General features: G+C 46.0%; 1 protein-coding gene across 2 annotated transcripts; it reads left to right on the top strand.

Moving 5' to 3' along the window:
- Positions 1-8,967: 8,967 nt before the first annotated feature.
- Positions 8,968-23,313, top strand: THAP3 (THAP domain containing 3). Of its 2 annotated transcripts, XM_043994271.1 has the most exons (5): positions 8,968-9,118; positions 18,006-18,198; positions 20,244-20,306; positions 21,634-21,738; positions 22,145-23,313. In XM_043994271.1, exons 1-5 carry the CDS (start codon positions 9,045-9,047, stop codon positions 22,433-22,435), a joined length of 726 nt encoding a protein of 241 aa, XP_043850206.1. In that variant the 5' UTR covers positions 8,968-9,044; the 3' UTR covers positions 22,436-23,313. The 2 variants fall into 2 exon arrangements, with proteins under 2 accessions (XP_043850206.1, XP_043850207.1); XM_043994272.1 differs by lacking the exon at positions 20,244-20,306.
- Positions 23,314-23,318: the final 5 nt, after the last annotated feature.

Here is a 23,318-nt window from a genome sequence, read left to right as displayed (position 1 = left end):
GTTGGTTCTGCTACTTGGTTAACGAGAAGGACCTGAGCTTTTTTCTCCTTAATGACTAAGTTGACAAATAAATGTATGTAGCCGCTGTTCAAGGCCTTGTTTTAAGAAAATAAAAAATTAAAAAAAAAAACAAAAAACAAAAAAAAACAACAAAAAACCCCATTCCTTGTAAATGAATGAATGTTGTTCTTCAGAAAGTGTGGGAAGGGTAAGTGGGATTGAAGTTAGAAGTTTTTTATCCCCCCCCCCCCCCAAAAACAAACAAACAAACAAACCTGGGCTCTGCCAGCCTCCCCCACCCAGGTGCTATGGGCTTACATTGTGGCCGGTTTGTGTGGTTGGTTCTTTTGGGGGTGGTTGGGTTTTTTTTTTTTTAAACACGATATGGGGCTTGAGACCAAGCTTTTCTCTCCTTTCAAGGAAGAGTTGTCCTGTTTTGTTGAATCCAAGCCCCCTTTTTAAGGTCTGGGGTCTTTCACACCCTTGTCCAGCTGGCTTTTTGGTTTTGTTTTTTTTTTTAAGTTCATTTACCATTTGAGCAGAAAAAAGAAGAAATTGAGTTCCTGAAACCTGGTCCAATGTGAAGAATCCCAAGGGCAAAGTTAATAGGTTAGAGAATTTTTTAAAGTGCATTTTGAAACTGCCCAGCTTCCAGGAGGGCACAGCATCTACCAGACGCTCCAGAGGCATTCGCCAAAGATCTGCCCCCTTCTACCACCTGTCTAGTTTCTGCACCAAGAGAAATAACCAAAGTTTCAAAATCCTCTTTTTGTTTGTTTGTTTGACATTTTTTATTCCACAAAGTGTTAAGGGCGCTCGAAAGCAAACCTCGAGCTGCTAAAGTTGGGGGTCCCCAGTCAGTGAGCCACGGCCATGGTCAGTGGGGACTGGGGTTCACCAGGGTTCTTTGTCTGGAAGTGTCTCTTCGGAAGGCCTGCAATGTTCATCTCGTGATTTTTGTCGAGTGGGTTCCTAGTCTGTTCCCTCCACAGGCCTACCCCAGCGGGTGGTGTCTGAAAAGCCAGGCGAGTTTGTTTCTGTGTTAGATTGAGCTAGGGCGGCTGCAATCGGCTTATTTTATGCAAATGAGGTGTGTCCCATCCAGGGGCTCCTGGCTGGCGGGTGGCCGATGGAGTTGAGGGGAAGGATGTCTCCAGAAGTTAGGGGCCCTTCCTGGGCTTTGGCCAGGCCAGACACTTAACATCGTTTACATGGTTCTGTGTAATTATAAAGTTTATGTGTATAGAGAAGCTGTTTCTGTGAAACTGTATATTTTGTAAATAAATATATTGATACTTTGAAGTTCAAATTGAGTCTCAGGTGTGTGTTTCCCACTGAGAAAAAAGATTGCCCTTGGGCACTTGGAGGATGTGTTCCCTATACCTGGCATTCTGTCTCCTGTACCTGTTTGTTGCACCTTAGTTCAGGCTGTCCCCCCAATCTCCCTTCAGGACCCAACATAGGTACTACCTCCTCTGGGATGTCTACTGATTCTCCCCCCCCCCCAAGTCTGTATTTATTTTAGGAGCATTAGAGGTCATCCAAGCTCAAGTACTTCCATTTACAGGCATGGAAAGAGGTGAAATGACTTGACCACAGTCACAAAATTAGTAAGTGGTAGGAAAGAAAACTTGTCTTCCTTAACCCAAAGGGCTTTACTCTGTCCTAGAATTCAAGGGGTCCGTGGACTAGTACAGGAAAACAATCACGTCTTAGTTTTCACTAACTTCTAACTGAAAATTAATATTTCTTTAAATTATTTTAAAACCTGATTCTGAGAAGGTTGTCTGTAAATTCCACCATACTGCCAAAGACATCCATAACACAAAAAAGGTTACTTCCAATCTAGGATGGACTTATTTGTGTTCAAGTTTGCTCCAGTAGACTAAGGTTTGTGTCTGTGTCCTCGGGGATACATAGCAAACATTTAAATCCTCACTGTATTTAACAGAAAACTGAACCCTGGCTTCATTGGAGATGGGATGGGAAGTGCCCACAGCACCCCTTTGCACCCTTGCAATTAAATTCTCAGAGACAAACCCCAAGAGAAGTAGACCATTTTCAGGTGTTTTTCCTCCCTGTTCTGGTTAAAAAAAAAAATCTCATTGCAGTCACCCCAGCCTTCCTCAAGCCCTTGTCTGATAACCTCATGTCTGATAACCAGGTGACCCTGGGTACCTGGAGGCGTTTGCTCAAAGACCATAAGCTTTGGCCAAGCCTACCAAGCTGGAGAGGCTGTGAGATCCTGGTGACAATGCTTTAGATGCATACAGAGAGGCTCAGCACCATCATCATCGTCATGACCAGATTGGGCAATGGTGACCCACAAGACAAGAATACAGAGAGAGCCCTGCGTTCTGTTTGGTCCCTTCCATACTGGTGAGTCTGAGGTAGGTACTCGGGAAAAGGGAGATTTGGGCAGAAAGCCTCTGAGCAAGGGGAGATGAGGGACAGAGAAGATGGGAGCTCTCTGCAAATGGCCTCTGGTATTTTTCAGTGAACTATGAGGCTCCAGACTCAGAGCCGAGAGCCTGGGGCAGGGAGAGCTATGGGAAATTTGAGAAGGAATGAAAAGATTTGGAAAAGGCACTGTGGCAGGTCAGATGGTGAATCCGCAAGGGGGAGGTGTGAAAGAATTGCCTTGCCACAGTGAGGGCCCATAAACCCGAACTGGACCCATTCCATGTGGTTTTGTGGATTTTTTTTTTCCTACTTTGGATGTGTAAAGTGTGAGTGGAAGCTATCGTGGCCGGAATCGAGGGCTGGGGTTTAGAAGGGCAAGATTGGTGATTCAAAGGTAAAAAAGGCAAGGGATTTGAGAGAGAAGAGGGCAGGATAGAGTTGAATTGGTTCACCAAGGGGTCAAGATTGGGCAGGGGAAGGGAGTGTAGTCAGTTCAGGTGTGATGACCTAGGAAAGAAACTGAGGGGTGGGAGCGGGGCTGGAGGTCATGCTGAGCTGCATTGCGTATGGAGAGGTAGAATCACAACAGATGCTGAGCAGATAAAGGAATCTCAGAGTTGGCAAAGGTTTGTGGGCGATGGCAAGATCAAAGCTATGCCCTCCTCTGTGTAGCTATGGTGGGGTAGGGAAGTGGGCAGATGAATAGGAATTGGGAGGTTAGGGTAATAGGAATATCAATAGATGTATTAAGTATGCTAGCATGAAGACTGACCTCATGGAAGAAGCAAGGAGAGTGTGCTGGAGGCTTGTAGACAAGAGCTTCCGGAATCTGGAGGGGGGTAGAGAAGGACTGAGTGACCCTCAAGGGAGGGGAGGCTACTTGAGGGATGGCAGAAGAGGGGGTGCCCCAAAGTGGCCGTGGGGAACAAGGTATAATCCAGCTACCATGATAAGGGAGTCAAATGGGCAGCCAGCCCTGGAAAGGGTGGTCTGGGAAGCTGTGTCCTCAAGAGGTAGGGATCAACGGAATGAGAGGGGGCCTAGGCTGGACAGGTCTGTCACTCGAGGAGCCAACATTGTAGGGGGTGGGGCGCTGCCTCAGAGTGGGACCTGGGGCGGAGGGGAACAGTACGTGGGAGTGGAGGAGAGGGTTTGAACGATGGCAGCTGGGGAGTTCACAATCACTGAGACGGGGTGTAAGGATGTTAAGTATTGAGCACTCGCCCTCCACATGTGTGGCTGGAAAGGAGGTGCAGGTGGGAGGCGGGAAGAATGCCAGTCAGGGTTAGCTTTTTGAGGACCTTTTCCTCGGATCGCCCGGCTGTCTTCCTACTTTGTGCTGAAGATCTGGGCTGGAGGATTTCTCCCCGCCTCCTCTGGTGTTTTAGAAGCTTCCCCAGAACACTAAAGGAAGCACTGTGTGGCTGTGGGGCCGAGGGCCAGCCGGGCTAGGAACTGGGTCCTTGCTGCTCAGGACAGGAATGTACTCTCCTGGGGAAGATGGGTACAGCATCGGCCCTAGGCCAAGAGCCCCACCCCACCCCCCTACTAGAGGGTCAATCAAGCTCATCAATGGGATTCAACAAAGAATCATTAAGCACCTATTGTCAACCAATCAGCCAGCATTGATAAGGGGCCTATTGCACTGTGCTAGGAGATATACAAACACAGAAATGAAACATTCCCTGCCCCCCCCCCCCCATGGAGCTTACATTTTTCATGGCAGACAGATATAAGAATTTACAAAACATAGACAGGTAATTTGGGTGGGTGATGGGCAGCAGTTGGGGGGAATCAAGACAGGCTTCCTGAGGAAGGTGGACCTTGAGAATGGCCCTGGGTAATCTAATAAGGGCCTACCAAATACTTTAAAATTTAATTAAGTTAATTCTTTTAAGTCATTCATTACCTGTCAAAGCCAGCCCTGCTTCACTTGTCCAGGAGCCCCGAGGGAAAGTATCTTTCATTGGAAAATGGAAGGAATAGAGTGTAAACTTCTTGAGGGGAGGGACTGATTTTAGGAGGGGTCTTCTTTTGGGTCCTGTATCCCCAGGGCCTATCACAGTGTTCTGCCCATCTTAGGTATTTAATAAGTGCTCCTTGGATTCATTCCAATTGTGGCCCCCAAATTGTGCCCAACTAAGAAGCTTCCAGAATTCCTTTAGCTAAGGGATTGAAGCCTCTTTGACCCTCTCTTGTATTTGAATTAAGAATCTCATGTTCCTTCCTCCCCCAAGAAAGCTGATCAAAGTCCCTCATTTTATGATTGAGAATAAGGATCAGAGCTGAGAGGGCCCTTATGTCTCTTTGGGCCTCACCTTACTCCTCTGTAGACTTATCAGGCAAGGAGGAGGCAGAGTGGGTAGAGCACTAAACCTGGAAGACTCCAAATTCAGTCTCAGATACTAGCTGTGTGGCCCTGGGAAAGTCACTTGACCTCTGCCTCAGTTTCCTCAACTGTAAAATGGGGATAATGGAACCTATCTCACAATGTTGTTGTGATGACTAAATGAGATAATATTCACAAAACACTTAGGACAGTGCCTGAGACCTTGTAGGTATGTAATACATGATAGTTTTGTTCCCTTACCTGTAAAATGAGGGATTTGGATTAGACTGCCTTCGAGGGCCCTTCCAGCTTTAAATCTATGATGGTCTCTCATTACATGGGAGAAAGCTGAGGCCAGGAGAGGTTAAGTTACTTGCCCAAGGTCATACAGGGTCAGGATCTGACTCTTAGCCCTCTGATTCCAAATCTGATACTACCATTCAACCAATAAACCAATCAATCATACGTTTATTGAGTGCTTACTAGGTGTTTAATCACTGGAGATACAAAAAGAAGCAAAAGGGGCAGCTAGGTGCCGCAGTGGATAAAGCACTGGCCTTATGTTCAGGAGTACCTGGGTTCAAATTCAGCCTCAGACACTTGACACTTACCAGCTGTGTGACCCTGGGCAAGTCACTTAACCCCCATTGCCCCACAAAAAAAAAAAAAAGACGAAAAAGACAGTTCCTACCCTCAGAGAGTTCAGACCTAATGGAGAAGACAACAAGTAAACATATATGTACAAACAAGTAATATACAGGATAAATAGGAATTAATTAGCAGAGGGAAGACACTACAGTGAGGAAGGCTTGAGGAAGGCTTCCTGTAAAGGATGAGATCTTAATTTGTGCAAAAATATTTCTAGTAGCTCTTTTTGTGGTGGCTAAGAATTGGAAATCAAAGGAATGACCATTAATTGGGGACTGCCATTAAATGGGGAACAAGCTGTGGTATATGATGGTGACTGAATATTATTGTGCTATAAGAAATAACAAGCAGAATGATTTCAGAAAGGCCTGGAACAACTTGTATGAACTGATATATAGTGAAGTGAGCAGAACCCAGAGAACATTGTGCACAGAGAGAGCAATATTGTTTGATGAAGAACTGTGAATGACTTGACTATTCTCAGCAATACAATGATCCAAGACAATCCCAAAGGACTGTTGATACTATCCACCTCCAAAGAAAGAACTGATACTGATTGAAGACAGACTGAAGCATGCTATTTTTCACTTTCATTCTTTTTTCCTTTATTCAAGTTTTCTTGTACAAAATGACTATGATGGAAATATTTTACATAATTGCACATGTATAACCTATATCTGATTGTTTACTGCCTGGGCGGGGGTGATGGAGGGAAGGAGGGATGAAATTTGGAACTCAAAACTATAAATAAAAATGTTTGTTATTTAAAAAAAAAGAGAGATCTTAGTTGGGAGTTAAAGAAAGCCAGAGAAGCCAGTAGGCAAGGTGAGGGAGAGCACTGAAGGGCTGGGGGACAGTTGAAGAAAATGCCTGGAGTCAAGGATGGAGTATTTTCAGTAATCTACAGTTTGATGAACCCAAAGACTCCACCTTCTGGGATAAGCACTCACCATTTGACAAAAACTGCTGGGGAAACTGGAAAACAGCGTGCCAGAACCAGGGTAGAAACCAACATCTTACATCCCATACCAAAGTAAAGTCAAAATGAGTGCATGATCTAGACATAGGCAAACTAGAAAAGGAAGGAATAGTTTACCTCTCAGATCTATGGAGGAGGGAAGAATTGATGACCAAAGATCAGATAGAGAACCTTTGAAATGCAAAATGGATCATTTTGATTACATTAAAAAGGTTTTGTGCAAAAAAAGAGAAATGCATCCAAGACTAGAAGGAAAGCAGAAAGCTGGGCAACAATTTTTATGGCAAGTGTTTCTGATAAAGGCTTCATTTCTCCAAATATATACAGAACTGAATCAAATTTATAAGAATACAAGTCATTCCCCAAATGAAAAATGGTCAAAGGTCCTGAACAGATAGCTTTCAGATGAAGAAATTAAAGCTATCTATAGTATATGGAAAAATGTTCTAAATGACAAGTAATATACAGGATAAATAGGAATTAATTAGCAGAGGGAAGACACTACAGTGAGGAAGGCTTGAGGAAGGCTTCCTGTAAAGGATGAGATCTTAATTTGTGCAAAAATATTTCTAGTAGCTCTTTTTGTGGTGGCTAAGAATTGGAAATCAAAGGAATGACCATTAATTGGGGACTGCCATTAAATGGGGAACAAGCTGTGGTATATGATGGTGACTGAATATTATTGTCTTGGGGAGGGGAAGGGAAGGGAGGAAGGGAGAAAAATCTGGAACTCAAAATCTTACAAAAATAAATGCTGAAAACGATCTTCACATGTAATTGGAAAAAAATACTATTAAAAAATATGGAATATTTTGTTTGTGGAATAGCCAGGTGGCCAGTGTCATCAAATCAAAGAATACATATTGGGGAGTATGGCATAAGAAGACTGGAAAGGTAGGAGGAGGCTAGGGCATGAAGGGATTTGAATGCCCCAAAGAGCATTTTCTTTTTGTTCCTGGGGGTGATAGGGAGCCACTGTAGAGGCATGACACGATTGGACCCATGCTTCAGGAAAATCACTTTCGTGGCCACACATGAGGGTGATGTCAGGAAGGAGGAGAGAGCCTACCAAAAACCTAGAGAGAAGAGAATGTCAAGGAGAAGAAGGTGAACAACAGCGTCAAATGCTTGTAGGAAGGTCAAGGAGAAGGAAGACAGTGGGTTTGGCCACTATTTCCAATCTCTCTCTTTTTTTTTTTTGCGGGGCAATGGGGGTTAAGTGACTTGCCCAGGGTCACACAGCTAGTAAGTGTCAAGTGTCTGAGGTCGGATTTGAACTCAGGTACTCCTGAATCCAGGGCCGGTGCTTTATCCACTGCACCACCTAGCTGCCCCTTGGCCACTATTTCCAATGCATCTTACTGTAGAAAGGAGAAAAGGCCAAGTAGCTCCCCAGTCTGGCTCCTCTTCCTCCTTTTAAGGCTGAGGAGTCTAGGTGCTCATTTCTCCAGGGAGCCTTTGCTACCTACCACCCCTGCCCCTCTCCATCTCTTCTCTCCTAACTCCTACCATTTGCTACTTTGTGCAGCTGGAAGAACTGCCTACCATCTTTCAGGGAAGCTGCTTAGTGAAAATGTGTGGAACTGAATTCCTAGGATCACAGATTCAGAGCTGGGAGGGATTTTAGAGACTTCAGAATCCAGTCTTGTCATTTTACAGGCGGAGTAAACTGAGGCCAGAGAGAAGCTCGAGGCACCTCCCAGGTCATAAACTGCTGAGACCCAGGACTTCAGACTAGAGTCCAGGTTTCCTTCTAGAGTAAAGCTTCTTAAACTGTGAGTCAAGACCGTACATGGGGTCGTGTAACTGAATGTGGGGGGTTGCAAAAATTTTGGCAACGGTAAAAGGTTATGTATATACCCTTATATTAGCAATCGTGTAAAAATGTCTCGGTCGGAGTGGAATGAGATTAAGAAGCCCGATTCTAGAGAACCACAAAGTAAATGTAATTTGATGCAAATGTTATTGGTTTGCAAATATTAAAAAATCACTAGATGCTTGCAAACAGGTTGAGTTTGCATTCAGGTTGGTCTGAGGGTGGGAATGAGCATTTCCTTAAACAGATGCGGAGGAGGGGTAGGTAGGAGAAGGAGAGGAAAGGAAGTAAAAGGGAGGAGGGGGGAAGTAGGGAGGAGAAGAGGGAAGAAAGAGTATGAGGGAAGGAGGAAAAGAGAGAAAGATGAGGAAAGGTGGGGGAAGGAGGAAGAGAGGGGAGGAGAGGAGGAAAATGAGGAGGATGAGTAGGAAGAAGAGGAGGGGAACGGGGGGGGAGGGGGAGGAGGAGGAGGAAGATGATTTCCCCATAAAAAGTGATCAGGGACAGAAAAAGGAGGGACATTGAAGGCCAAGCAAAGTGGACCGTGGTCCGGACTTTCCCCCAGCTCCGGCGGCCCCCTTCCCGCCCCTCCCCCCCGGGGGCGGAGCTGTCCGTCAGAGCGGGGCAGCCGAAGCGCGCAGCCCGGGCAGAGCAGGGTCCCGCCGCCGCCCCGCCCCCAGCTGGCGCGCCGGCTGCGAACGCCCCAGGGCTCCGACCTCCCCTGCCTCCCCCAGAGGCTGCACGCTCTCCGCTCTTTCCCCCACCCCCGCAGAGGTCGCACGCTCCCCGCCCCCCACCGTCCCCACCGCCGCCATCTTTGTTGAGGGCAGTCGACAGCCGTGGGAGGGAAGAGGCGGCGGCGGCAGGAGATGCCCAAGTCGTGCGCGGCCCGGCAGTGCTGCAACCGCTACAGCAGCCGCAAGAAGCAGCTCACCTTCCACCGGTGAGGCGGGGGCGGGGCAGGGCGCGGGGGAAGGGGCGGGGGCCTTGGACGGCCCTCACCCTGGACCCTTTTCGGGAGCCGGGCCGGGCCGGGCCGGTCTGGCAGACGCACACGCACACGCACACACAGACACACACACACACGCACACACAGACACACACACACACACACACACAGAGCAACACGCATCCACGGTGGCGTACAGGCACACACACGCATGCGCGTGTTTGAACTTGCAGACTCCCGGGGGCGCGTGCCCGGACTTCTCCTCCTTGGTCTGAGGCCCCGCCCCTCAAGCGTTCTGAAGCTCAGTCGGGGCGGGGGCCGGGTCTCGTCTGTCTCTCTGCATCTGCCTCTGTTTATCTCTCTGTCTCTCTCTCTCTCTCTTTGGGTCCCTTGTGTCTGCCTCATTTCTGTCTCTTCCAGACATCCAGGCTCACAACCTCCCAGTAGTTCTGGGCGCTTCTTTCTCCCTCACCTCCCAGATTCCTTTAGTGGCCAGATCTTGTTGATTTCACCTCCATAGCATCATCTTTTTAAAAAATAACTTTTTTTTTAAACAAACAAACAACACTAACATTTCCCCCGGTATTTTTCCTTTCTCCTAGAAAACCACTGTACCAGAAAGTATTTTTTTTTTAAAGAAATCAGCCAAAATGATGGATAACATCAGAAAAAAAAAATCTCTGCTATGCAATGTTCCAAACCTGCAGACCTCAGCTCTGCCAAGGAGGGAGGAGGCTGACCCAGGTGTCTTTTTTTACAACTCTTTTTTGGCTCCAAGCTTGATCTTTGTCATTTCATGACATTGTTGGTTGTTTCGAGGTGGTGGTGGTTCTTTCCATTTCCATAGTCTTTGTGTATGCTATTTTCTTGCCTCTGATAATTGCTTCTTTTGGGTGCTTCTCCATATTTGTGACATTCCTCTTTTCTTCCAGCATAGTCATACTGCATTACATACACATACCTCAGTGTTTTTAGGCATTCCCCAGTGAATGGGCATCTATTTACCTTTTTTTCAGCTCTTTGCTACCACAAAAGGGGTTGCTATAAGTACTATTATGCTGTGTGTGGATAGAATCTGTGGACATTTCAGTTACTTTGGTTGTATAATTTCAGATTGCTTCCTATCAATTGCTACCATTTTCTACCAAGAATTTAGGGCTCGCATCCATCCCCTTATCTCCACTCACAGGGCCACCATTTTCCTTCAGTGCCTCTTCACTTCTTGTTGGATTAGTCTCCCAAATTGGCCTCATCACTGTAGTCTTCCTTCTTTAATTCATTAATTTACCCAGCTGTCAAAGTGATATTTATAATGCGTAGATTTGCTCCTTTTGCTCTGGTGGCTCCTTGTTCCTCTTAGGATCAAACACACATCCTAACCAATTTGGGAAACAGATACATTTTTTTGTGTGTGAGGCAATTGGAGTTAAGTGGCTTGCCCAGGGTCACACAGCTAATAAGTGTCAAGTGTCTGAGGTCGGATTTGAGCTCAGGTCCTCCTGAATCCAGGGCTGGTGCTCTATCTACTGCGCCACCTAGCTGTCTCCGAAACAGATACATTTTAAGGTGGGCATGTTCATTTACAAAATGGCTATAACCTACCTTTCCAGACTTATTTTGAATTCTTCTTATTTATGCTCTTTATGATCTGGCCAAAATTCTTTTCTTGCTTTCTTTCACACGGGATATCACATCTCATGTCTTCATGTCTTTTCACAGAGTTTCCCCCCTTCCCTTTTCCCCTCCATCTCTTAAAATCCCTAATTCCCTTCAGCCCAACCACTGTCCCCAGAACAGGAGGCCTCAGTTGCTATGTCTTCTCCATGCCCCCAAATGACTTTTTTTTAAATCATAAAAGTATTTATATTATTTTCCAGTTACTTGTAAAGATAGTTTTCAACATTTGTTTTTATAAGATTTCTAATTCCAGATTTTTCTCCCTCCCTCCCTTTCCTCCCGCCCGCCCCAAGACAGAAAGCAATCCGATATGGGTTATATTTGTACAATCACATTAAACAAATTTCTACATTAGTCATGTTGTGAAAGAAGAATCAGAACAAAAGGGAAAAACCTCAAACAAACAAACAAAAAGTGGAAACAGTATGGTTCAATCTGCATCCTGATTCCACAGTTCTTTTTTCTTGTTGTGGAGAGCATTTTCCATCATGAGTCCTCCCCAAATTACTTTGTGATTACTTTTGTAGTATCAACTGGGTGGAAGCAGCCTCTAACTTGTGAATGGCTGCAGCCAAACAGAGCAGACCAGAGACAGGAGAGTTGGGAATCAAATAGAAGTTTTATTTTCAAAGTGAGGAAAAAGGTTTGCAAGCAAGGAGGAACTATTGAAACCTGTTGCAGGGACCAGAGGGGAAATCTCACTACTTATACTATTGGCTGCCTGTGAACTGTAACCCTGACAGTGAGGGAGCAGCAAGCATGTGACAGGTTGGATTCATTTTGAGACTTTCTGAGTTTGTCCAGTGCTTGTCCAGCTCAGAGAACACCTGGTAAATTTTGTGACCAGCCCAGAGGGTGAGATCATCCAGAGGGTGATCGCAAAGGACTGTTGTCCTGCCAAGCTCAGGGAACAGCCTCCTTGCTGGGCCTTAGCTCTGGAAAACGGGGGGGGGGGGGGGGGGGGGGGTGGTCTCCTAATACTTTGTCAGTAGGTATGTGTGTCTGCTTATACCTCTCCAGCTTGTTTCCCCCACCAGATTCCTGAGGGCAGGGTATGTTGATTTTTTTCTGCAAAACCAGTGGCTGGCTCCTCGTAGATTTTTTTTTTTTGGTGAGGCAATTGGAGTTAAGTGACTTGCCCAGGGTCACACAGCTAGTAAGTGTCAAGTGTCTGAGTTCATATTTGAACTCAGGTCCTCTTGAATTCACTGCGCCACCTAGTTGCCCCCCACCTTGTAGAAATTTAAGAATTATTTCTTACCTCCTTGTGACTGTAGACTTCTTTCTTCCCACCTCTGGCTGTGCTTGTGTGTAAGTATGTCTATCCATCGGTCTGTATGTATCTGTCCTTTTCTGCCTCTCTCTGCCTTGGCAGCTATCTCTTCTCTGTCTGCCTCTCTCTCTTCCTTTCCATTTGTCTTTTGCTCTTCACCCAAGCCTCTTGTTATAGCTGAGTGTCTTTTCCTCTGTCTCTATTATTCTTTTTTTGGGTCTCTGTCTGCAGAGTCCCCCTGATGTGCCACACCTGGCCTTGGCCCCCACACCTCTACAAACACACAGCCCACTTGCCTTACAACGGAGAGCTCTGTCGGACAGTGTATAAAATGATACACGTGATGGAGGGAAGAGGGATTGCCCTTAGCCAGGCAACAAGGGCACAGGGTGGCTTGACCTCTCTAACCTTGTCCCTTACTGTCTCTTGTCATCTTGGGGAAAGCCCTTTCATTTCTCTGGGACACATTTTTCCTCCCTTATAAAAAGGAGGAGTTTGCAGCAGGTGATCAATCACCCAGGCCTAAATCCTGGAAATATTTCTTTAGAGTCATCATTCTCAGGCCCAGGCCAGGCATTGTGCCCAGCTAAGGCTTATTAGGGCTGGGGTGCAGATCTTGCCTTCCAGGGGTTTCCAGTCTGGCTGAGGAGATAAGAGGGGCATCTCACATAATACAGATTAGACTAATTAGAGAATAATAACACCGCAGGAATATAATTAAGTGCCAAGGCATGTGGTTTCAGGCTCTGGAAATTCTATTTCTACGCAGAGAGCTTAGACCAGATGTTTTTTAAAAATTCAGTTTCTTTTTTTTTTTTTAGTGAGGCAATTGGGGTTAAGTGACTTGCCCAGGGTCACACAGCTAGTAAGTGTTAAGTGTCTGAGCCCGGATTTGAACTCAGGTACTCCTGACTCCAGGGCCGGTGCTCTATCCACTGCGCCACCTAGCCGCCCCAAAAATTCAGTTTCTTAAAAAAAAAAAATGTCAAGGCCACATTCTCTCCCCTCCCACCTTGCATGCCAGAACCCTGTTGAGAAAGCAGGAAAAATAAAATTTGTTACAAACATGGATAGTCAAGCAAAACAAATTCCTGCATAGGCACTGTGAAAAATTTATATATACATATATATATACACACACATACACACATACATGTGTATATATATGTGTGTACACACACACACACACACACACACACGTGTGCATTTGAGCACTCACCTTCTGCCCTCCCAGCCCATCATATGTGGGGGTGTGCTGTATGTTTCACCATGAGCCCTTCAGAATTGTGGTTAGGCTAGGAATTCACCTAAATGATAGAGAATCTGAGAACTTGTACAGGAGGGGAAAAGAAATGCACCTTAATTTTTCCTAGCTTCCAACTAAAATTGAGCATTTTCTTAAACTATGAATTTAAAGGAAAATCAAAATATTCCAAGATGTTATTTTGGATCCACCAGACCGTTAGAGGGATCAGCGATCCAAAAAAGGGTTAAGAACCCTTGGCTTAGACCATGGACTTTGGGTCTGGAGGGAATGTTGGAGCTCATCTGGTCCAGCTGTTTGGTTTTTCAAAGGAGGCAAACTAGCGTCTCAGAAAGACAGAAATGAAAGACCCAACTCTAGGGACCCTGTGGCTTCATATGGCAAGCTTTGTGCGTGTCCTTTCTTTTTTTTTTAATTTTAATTTTTAAAAAATGTTTTATTTTTTTGGTAAGGCAATTGGGGTTAAGTGGCTTGCTCAAGGTCACACAGCTAGTAACTGTCAAGTGTCTGAGCCTGGATTTGAACTCAGGTCCTCCTGACTCCTGGGCCAGTGCTCTATCCACTGTGCCACCTAGCTGCCCCCATGCGTGTCCTTTCTACTAGATTTGTTGCCTCTTGGAAAAATGTGTGTGTGCTCTCTCTGAGTCTATACCTCTGTTTTTGCATAATGAACTTGATATTTCAGCTAAGAGATGCCCGAATTAGCTTGTGTGGCTAGATCCTGGTGTAATCAGGGAGGGTCTTCAGGCTTTGTGGGAGAAGCAGGCACTTGGGAGCATGGAGGATGGGGTAAAGTTTTTACTGGTGGAATGGGGGGCATTCCAGGTGTTGGGATTAGTAGGAGAAAAGGTGTGGAGGTGGGAGCAAGCCTGATATGTCCAGGGAGTCCACTCGGCCAGTACTGGAAGGTTTGTTATGGGAGATATTGAGAGAACAGTATGTTGAAGCGTTTCCCAGATTTCTTTCTGTATGCTGTGCCATTATAGGTTTTCTGAGAATGTAGTTTCCTCTTGAAAATATTTAACTTCAAATTATATGTATATTAAAAAACCCACTTCTGCTGAGGGGAAAACAATCCTCTGGCTGGATTTGAACTCAGGTCCTCCTGACTCCAGGGCTTGTGCTCTATCACCTCAGAACCCTTTCCAAGGAGTTCATTCCCTCACTTGAATTTTTCCTCCTCACCCCAGCCCCTGCCCTCATGGCTTGTTAGCATGTCTGTGTTCCCTCAGAAACCCTGGCCTCCCAGTTCATTAACCTCTCCATCTCTTGTGACTTCCATTTTCACTCTATCTCAGATGCATACCAGGTCAATCATAGCCTTGACCTGACTCTCACTCAGAATTATTGTGCCCCCATTATCCAAAACTTTGAAATTCTCCTGTTTGACCACAACCTCCCATTCAGCCATCCTTGAACCTCTTCTTGCCTTGTATTGTAACAAATTTTATGTTACCAAAGCCCAACTCAGGGTGACTCCCACTCTCCAATCTATCTTCATTCCTGCTCACGGAGGACTGGACACTTCTTTTTTTTTTGTCTAAATCACCTTTGAACTTGGAGAACATCTCACAATGTTTTTTTAAAAATATATCTCTGATTTGAAAATGAATTAATAGAAGATGAAATTCAAAAGGATAATAACACCTTCATAACCGAGAGCTCTATCTACTTCCCACATCATTAAACTGGTGTTCCTTTGTAGTTTAGCAACATAATTTCTTAAAAAAATTTTTTTTAGTTAAAGTCTTTTAAAAAAATTATTATTATTATTATTTTTTCGGGGCAATGGGGGTTAAGTGACTTGCCCAGGGTCACACACCTAGTAAGTGTCAAGCGTCTGAGGCCGCATTTGAACTCAGGTCCTCCTGACTCCAGGGCCAGTGCTTTATCCACTGTGCCACCTAGCTGCCTCCAGAACTCTGGATTCTGAATGCAGATTGAACCATACTCTTTCTACTTTTGTTTTGGTTTTTTCTTTTTTGAGGGTTTTCCCTTTTGCCCTGATTCTTCTTTTACCACATGACTCATGCAGAAAGGTTTGATGTGATTGTATGTATAGGACCCGTATCAGATTGCTTGCTGTCTTGGGGAGGGGGAAGGGGAGGAAGGGAGAAAGAAAAACTTGGGACTCAAAATCTTATAAAAACAAATGTTGAAAACAGTCTTTATATGCAACTGGAAAAGAATAAAATGCTTTTATGATTTAGAAAAAAATGAAAAGAAAATAGGACCCTTCCTTTGGGAGCTTAGCTCCCTCTTCTCTTCACTTCCCACTCCAATTCCTTCATTCATTACATTGTTTTCCATGTGTTCTCTTGGTCCCATCCTGAGAGCTTCTTTACCCAATCTTTGCCTTTCTCTCTCATCTCCCCTTTATCTACTGTCTTCTGCTGCTTATGAATATTCCCAGGTCTTTCTCTGCCTTAAAAGATCTTCATGCCAACCTCTTAAACACTCATCTAATTTTTTTTTCCCTTTCACAGCAAAAATTCTGGAAAAAGCTATCCACTCATACCCTCACTTCTCAGCCCCTTGTATCATGACTGCTGAGCCCATCACTTGACTGAAACAGCTCAAGCTCAATATCTTTTGTTTTTCTGTTTAATAAATTCCCCAGTGTCCTTTCCCTTTCTGCTACCCCCGAGAGCCATCCTTTATCAGACGGTATATTTTTATTATTATTATTTTTGGTGGGGCAATGAGGGTTAAGTGACTTGCCCAGGGTCACATAGCTAGTACCCATTAAGTGTCTGGGGTCAGATTTGAACTCAGGTCCTCCTGAATCCAGGGCTGGTGCTTTATCCACTGTGCCACCTAGCTGCCCCCAAAAGGTATGTGTGTGTGTGTGTATGTATATATATATATATTTTTTTTTTTTAAATTTTTTCCCCTGGGGCAATGGGGGTTAAGTGACTTGCTCAGGGTCACACAGCTAGTGTCAAGTGTCTGAGGCTGGACTTGAACTCAGGTACTCCTGACTCCAGGGCCGGTGCTCTATTCACTGCGCCACCTAGCTGCCCCCTCCCTGTAGCTTTTGATCCCACAGAGGCTCCTCCTGATGACCCTCCTCCCTTGCCTGTGTGACTGATTTCTCTTGGCTTTTCTGCCTAGGGTCTGGATGGCTAAACTCCTCTTACCCACTATAGAGGTGTGCGCTCAGGCTCTGGCCTGGGCCTCTTTCTCATTCATCTTCTCTCTTCTCTTCCTTGGTGAAAGCTATAGTTTCTGAGGTCAAAGATCACCTCTATGCAGTAATTACCAGGGCTATCTCTCCAGTCCTCTTGAACTCTGTCATTAACACCGGCTTACTGGACATTTCCTTCTGGATATCTCTCGTAGGAAGCTCAAACTCAGTGTGTCCAAATTGGAAAACACTTTATTTCTCCCCAAATGCATCCCTCCTCCAAACTTCTCCATTCCTGTTGACAGAAGCACCTTACTTCCAAGTCACTTAGATTCACCTGCACCATGCCCCACATCCCATTTCCTCCCTCATACAGCCTCCACTGAGCTTCAGGCCCTTATTGTTTCTCATCCCGGCATTCAATTTCTCTTCTCTCTGATCCGTCCCTCATCTAATTTTTTTTTTTTTTTAGTGAGGCAATGGGGGTTAAGTGACTTGCCCAGGGTCACACAGATAGTAAGTGTTAAGTGTCTGAGGTCAGATTTGAACTCAGGTCCTCCTTGACTCCAGGGTTGGTGCTCTATCCACTGCACCACCTAGCTGCCCCCTTCATCTAAATTAATCTTCCCCAAACAGATTTGACCATGTCGCTGTCCCTGCTCAAAGATCTTTGGTGGCTTCCTCTTCCTTCTGGGAGAACATAAACATCTTCAGCCTGGCTGTCTTACTTCTCCGGGTGTATTGCCTATTACTCTCCTTGATGCAGGATCTGTTCCAGTTCAGCTGAACTGCCTGTGGTCTCTGAGCCTGCTTTCCATCTCTGGCCTCCACCCATAATTCCCAGGTGGTTCCCCCGGGTGTAGGATGCCCTGCCTCCTGCCCTCTCAGAGAACCCCTCAGGCCCTGAAAGCACAGCCAGGTACTATAGGAGACCCTTCCTGCCCTCTCTCCCTCACTCTCCCCCAGTGACTGGCTGTCCCCCCTCCTGAACTTACTCTGTAGATTTTGCATTGACTTTCTCATATGCAAGCTGCATTCTTGGAGTCCATGGTAAACTCTTGAGGGCAAGTTGGGACTGTTTAGTTTTTGTCTCTTTATTGTCTGGCATCAAGCCCCATGTTTCTTATTCATAGTAGATTCTTTTTTTTTTTCCTTTTTCTTTTTTCCTTTATTTATTTATTTGCAGGGCAATGACGGTTAAATGACTTGCCCAGGATCATACAGCTAGTAAGTGTCAAGTGTCTGAGAATAGATTTGAACTCAGGTCCTCCTGAATCCAGGGCCAGTGCTTTAGCCACTGCAGCGCCACCTAGCTGCCCAGGTACTTTCAGAAGCAGATTCAGAAGCACTTAGCTTGGGTTCTTAGGTAGCACCTGGTGTTGTGGGTACAATATGTAGGATAACTCCAAAATGTTGGCTTGAAAAAATTGGATGTGGCTTGAGCATTCAAACCTATCAAAGCAATCAATCTCCAGAGATCATGGAAGCCCCCTCTCCTGGAGAGGGACTTCTCTGGAACGTCCTTTTCTGCCTTGCTCAGGTTCCCCTTCAGCCGCCCCGAGCTGCTGAAGGAATGGGTGCTCAACATCGGCCGAGGCAACTTCAAACCCAAGCAGCACACGGTCATCTGCTCGGAGCATTTCAAGCCGGACTGCTTCAGCGCCTTCGGCAACCGCAAGAACCTGAAGCAGAACGCGGTGCCCACGGTGTTTGCTTTCCAGGAGACAGCACAGGTGGGGACCTCGCCTTGCTCTTCTGTTTGGGAAATGCACCGAGCGGGAATTCCTGGGGATGCCCAGCTTGTGTGAGGAGGACTCCTAGAGAGGCAGACTCAGGCCCAGAACAGTCACCTGACTGTCAGGCCAGAGGCACCCTGGGCACTGCTGCCATGAAGTCAATGAGGGACCTGTGCTTGATAAGAACCTGTAATTAGAGGTCACTTCAAAAGTAATGAGTGCTTTGCAATAAGATGCTATCAGAGAGACTCTGCAGGGATTGACTTGGAGGTCCACCTTCTGCCTGGCCTGAGCCCTTTGCCCTCTGACCTTTCTGTGGGACAAGCACCAAGCTCTGCAGAGTCTGTTCTCAGGCCTCTTTTACTAAGAGTGACCTGTAAGGTGGGGATAATAATAGCACCTACCCCCTAGGATTGTTGTGAGGATCAAATGAAATAATAATTGTAAAGTCTACCAATGTTAGCTATTCTGGTTTTTTTTTTTGGGGGGGTGTGTGTGAGGCAATCTGGGTTAAGTGACTTGCTCAGGGTCACACAACTACTAAGTGTCAAATGTCTCAGGTCGGATTTGAACTGAGGTCCTCCTGACTCCAGTGTGGGTGCTCTATCCGCTGCACCACCTAGCTGCCCCCAAATGTTAGATATTCTTAGTCAAGAAAGCATAATAAGACTTCATTAATTTGTTTTCATGGAGCAATGTGTGAGGGGGGGTGTTTGTATGGAGAAGTGGGGGTGGGGTGGGGAAGAGCAACCTAACGAAAAAAAAGGCTGTGAAATATTTTTAAAGAAAGGCAGTTTTATTGCTTGCCGGTGTATATTTATAATAACACCACCGATGGGAAATATGGCATCAGATAAGATGTCAGATTTTAAAGCCTTTTTAAAACAAGGAAATTAGAATTATTTGCAGTTAGGCACCCCCTCCAACTGTTCCTTAGCCATCATAAGCCTTAAAACCGGCTACAGACACGAGCTGATGCCATTGAACGTGAGCTTCTATCCCATGGAGGCCAAATCATTTACTGTCCACCCAAGACACCCATTTTCTACGGGTGCTGTTAAAGCATGCCCCGTTCCAGCATCTCCCAGTCTTTGCCAGTTTCAAATGCATGGAGTTCAGATGACTGAGACTGTACTGAATTTCCCTGTGTAGCACACATTGGATGTACAGAATTTCTTACCCCAATAGCGTTCTGTTCTCAAAGCAGTAACCACCCCAAGGAGTTTTTCAGTCATTTCCTGGATGGATCATCAGAATTGTGCTTCTTTGTGTTTCTAGAATTTCTTTTCTGAGCATTTCCCGTCTCTTCTGACTAACTCTTGCAGCCCGTTGCATCTTATCTAACTTTTGTTGATGTCTGCTCTCCCCAAATCTAGTCTGTCAGATTGCCCCTGGCTTTCTCAAAGCATCATAGATCTATGAAAGGAACCTCAGGGGCCACATACTCTGACCCTCTCATTTTACAGATGAGGAAAGTGAGGCTCAAAGTCACATAAACAGTGAGCAGCAGAGCAGGGGGTTGGAATATAGGTCCTCGGATTCTAAATTCGACATTTTCCCCATAACCTCCCGCACAGCTCCCCTTGCATTTCCTCTTCTTCACAAATTTAAATTTCGGAGCGCTCACTTCCCCCCATCAGGGCTTCATCATTTCATTGTTAGTAAAGAGTTCCCTGTGTTGGTGAGACACGGGTCCAAAATGGTAATTCTTCTCATTGCCTCATCTTTTGGTGGATAAAATTATTAAGACACATCAAGTAAGTATTAGTTACCCTGCTGTTACAGGGAAGGTGATGGATGCTGTCTCTGAATACCCTTATTTTCCTGAGGAAGGTGTCATAGCGTAGCCGCTGCCGTCTCTTCCACCAAGCCAGTGTGGCTGCTCTTGGGTTAATTTAGGAACATCTCAAGGGTAGGGGTGCTCCCCCCGGGATCAGGGGTGAGGCTGAGTCTTGATGTCCTTGGCTTTGTCACAGTGCACTGAGCTCAGAGTGAAAGGCAGACCCTGTTAAAACCACTGTCTGTTTTTGTACCCCCTGCAGCTGGTTAGGGAGAACACAGACCCTGCTGGCGAGAGGAGCGATGCACAGGGGCAGCTGGGGAAGGTAAATCTCAAAGCTATATGGAGGGTGGATTGTCAGGTGATGTCTGAGCTGGCTGAATCACCTTTTTTCTTTTTTTTTGCTGGGCAATGAGGGTTAAGTGACTTGCCCAAGGTCACATAGCTAGTAAGTGTTAAGTGTCTGAGCCGGGATTTGAACTTGGGTCCTCCTGAATCCAGGGCTGGTGCTTTATCCACTTCGCCATCTAGCTGCCCCTGAATCACCTTTGAAAACACTGGCGACACCGGCCTCCTTGCTGTTTCTCAACAAGACTCTCCATCTCCCCTTTCCATACTTTTGCCCTTGGCTGCCCCTCAAGCCAGAATGCCCTTCTCTCCTCTCCCCCTTTAGATTTTCTGGCCTCCTGCAAGACACAGATCAAATCTCACCTTCTGAAGGAGGCTCCCCTGAGATGACCTTCTACCTACTCCGTATATATCTTGTGTGGGCTTACTTATTTACATGTTGTGTTCTAAAGGGAGAATATACCCCACTGAGGGCAGGGATTAATTTTCTCCTTTTTTGTACCCCCTGCCTGGCACTGAGTAAGCTTGTGACAAATGTTTGCCTGCTCTTGAGGTGGTAGTAGGGTGGGCTGGGCAGCACATCTGTGGCCATGGCGGTTTTCTTTTTTCTTTTTGCAGGGCAATGAGGGTTAAGTGACTTGCCCAGGGTCACACAGCTAGTAAGTGTCATGTGTTTGATGTCGGATTTGAACTCAGGTCCTCCTGAATCCAGGGCTGTTCTCTATCCACTGTGCCACCTAGCCGCCCTCCATGGCAGTTTTCTTAAGGAAAGGGCTACTTTCATGAAGCAAGAACTTTCACAAAGAAATTATAAAGGGAGAGTGGAGGACAGAGGTTTTTCGTACCTTTTTCTTTTTTAAAAAATAATTTTTTTATTGATGTTAGGTTTTTTTTTTTTAACATCTATCACTTTCCACTGACTTTCCCTTTCCTCCCACAATGATAGATCTGTCCCTTGTAACAAAAGTAAAGCAAAAACAGGTGGATTCCATTGTGTGCCTGTGGTCTCACCACCTCTCTGCCAGGAAATCAGGATTGTATCTTTACCCTTGTCATCCATCATTCCTGACTGGCCACAAGTTTCATTTGCTTCTAACTTGTGTATTTCTATTTTAAAAGAAAAAAATATAAAGTGTGGGTTGTTCAAGCCGAGATATAAAAATGTGGCTGATCTCCGCCTGCCCCTCTGCATCCCCCAGAAAAAAACCACTATGAAAGGGTTCCTCTGGGCTGGTGCAGGAGCTGTCTAATGGGGGACCCAGAAGGGCTTCTATTCTAATTTTCTGCTGCTGCTGTTTTTTTAGGACTTCTCAGCTGCAGGGGCTGGGGAATATACCCCAGAAAGGAAGATGGAAAATCCACTTGACAAGCACCAGCTCTCTTCAGATGCTGAGGCTTCTGAAAACGAGGTAGGGTGTTGGGCTGTGGGTCCTCTGGTTGGAAATAGAGAAGAAACACTTAAGCTGTTCATTCTCTATTTTTAGGGATGCTACGGTGGAAATTTTTCTTACCCACATGGAAGCCAAAAAGAACAGAGCACACGTCTCCCCAAAACGTCCTCTCTGGGAAGGCCGAGATTTGAATGGCTTTGCCCATGATTATCCCATGTTTATTATTTTCAGCATAAATAGCAGATGCGGTTGATTTGTAAACACTCTCAACTGAGTTTTTGAGGATGCCAAACACCTGCTAGGGAATCCCACAAGTAACGCCCACTCCCTAAAGCCAAGAAAGGGCAGGTTTGTGCCAGCTAGGGGAAGCAGGGATGGGAATTCCGTCCTTGATACCTCATCCTTCCTCTGCTTTTGTTCCCAGGCCTCCTCCTACAGGACAGAAGAAATCGCCTCCCGCCTCCTGCCCACCAGCTCCCCAGGGCAGAGAGGGCCACTTCCCCTCCCGGCCTCAGATCACAGCTATGCCCTCCTGGACTTAGATGCTTTAAAAAAAAAACTCGTGCTGACACTGAAGGAAAATGAGCGGCTCCGCAGGAGGCTAAAGATGCAGAGGATGGCAATGAGAAGGATGTCCAGCCGCCTTCAGGCTCTCCAAGAGGGGAAGAGGCGCCAGAAAGCCCTGCAGAGGGAAGAGGAGAGACCAGTGGCCTGAGCCAGTGGAGCTCCCTCCTCAGTAAGGTGGACAGCGGCCTGTCGAGGCTTTTTCCAGGGCCCTGCTCCTGCCAGCACCTTGGAAAGACTAGCACCCAGCACAAGGCGGAGGAAAGGAGTGTTGGGGCAGTAAAGTAGGAGGGAAAAACCCTCACTCGCTGCCATGTTGGGTCGGAAAGGGAAGGAGGCCAAACATAGATCAGGTTTGATTCCATTGCAGTGTTTGTTTTCTTGCTAATCCTTCCTGCCTTTTCAACACAAAGAGGCAGATGAGGGTATGGTGTGAGCTAGGCTGCAAGGATGCTTTAATTCAAGGGGATTCACTCGATGTGATGGTGGAAGAGGAAACCAGCTGGGTCTCTTTTGGAAAGTATGGAAGGATGCAGAGAACAGGGTTTTCTCAGGTGGTACCTGAGGCCGTTCTGCTGACGGAGAGTCCCCATCCTCTATGAAGTCACTCCTGCCCAAGCAGGCACATCTGGGGTTTAGCCGGGTCCTATTGTAGAGTGCTGTAGATTGGACTCGTCTTCCCAGGGCAGGCTTCCTGACCCTCCCCAGTCTGATTGGTTGTGCCTATGCCTCCTACGTGCACGCTGCAGGCTTCTATCCTTTGCTAAATAGGAATCGCTAGTTTGAGTTTCCCTCCTTGCTCCATCCAGGCTCTATTGTGGACATGGAAAAAGTCTCAGAGAATCAGTTTCACTTCATACCTTGTAAGCAGTGGACAGGGCAGATACCTTTGACAAAAATATCTTGTTTATTAAAAAAACAAAACAAAACCAAAAAACAACCCAGCACAGTTGATTGCTCCCTGGGACTTGATGTTCTTTAGAACAGCGTGATTTGCAACACCATGACACCCTCTTCCTTGTGTCCCAGGCATG

The sequence above is a fragment of the Dromiciops gliroides genome, chromosome 3 (genome assembly GCF_019393635.1).
Source record: "Dromiciops gliroides isolate mDroGli1 chromosome 3, mDroGli1.pri, whole genome shotgun sequence".
Lineage (NCBI taxonomy): Eukaryota > Metazoa > Chordata > Mammalia > Microbiotheria > Microbiotheriidae > Dromiciops > Dromiciops gliroides.
The sequence above is the reverse complement of the archived record's forward strand: the minus strand, read 5'-3'. Positions and strand labels throughout refer to the sequence as shown.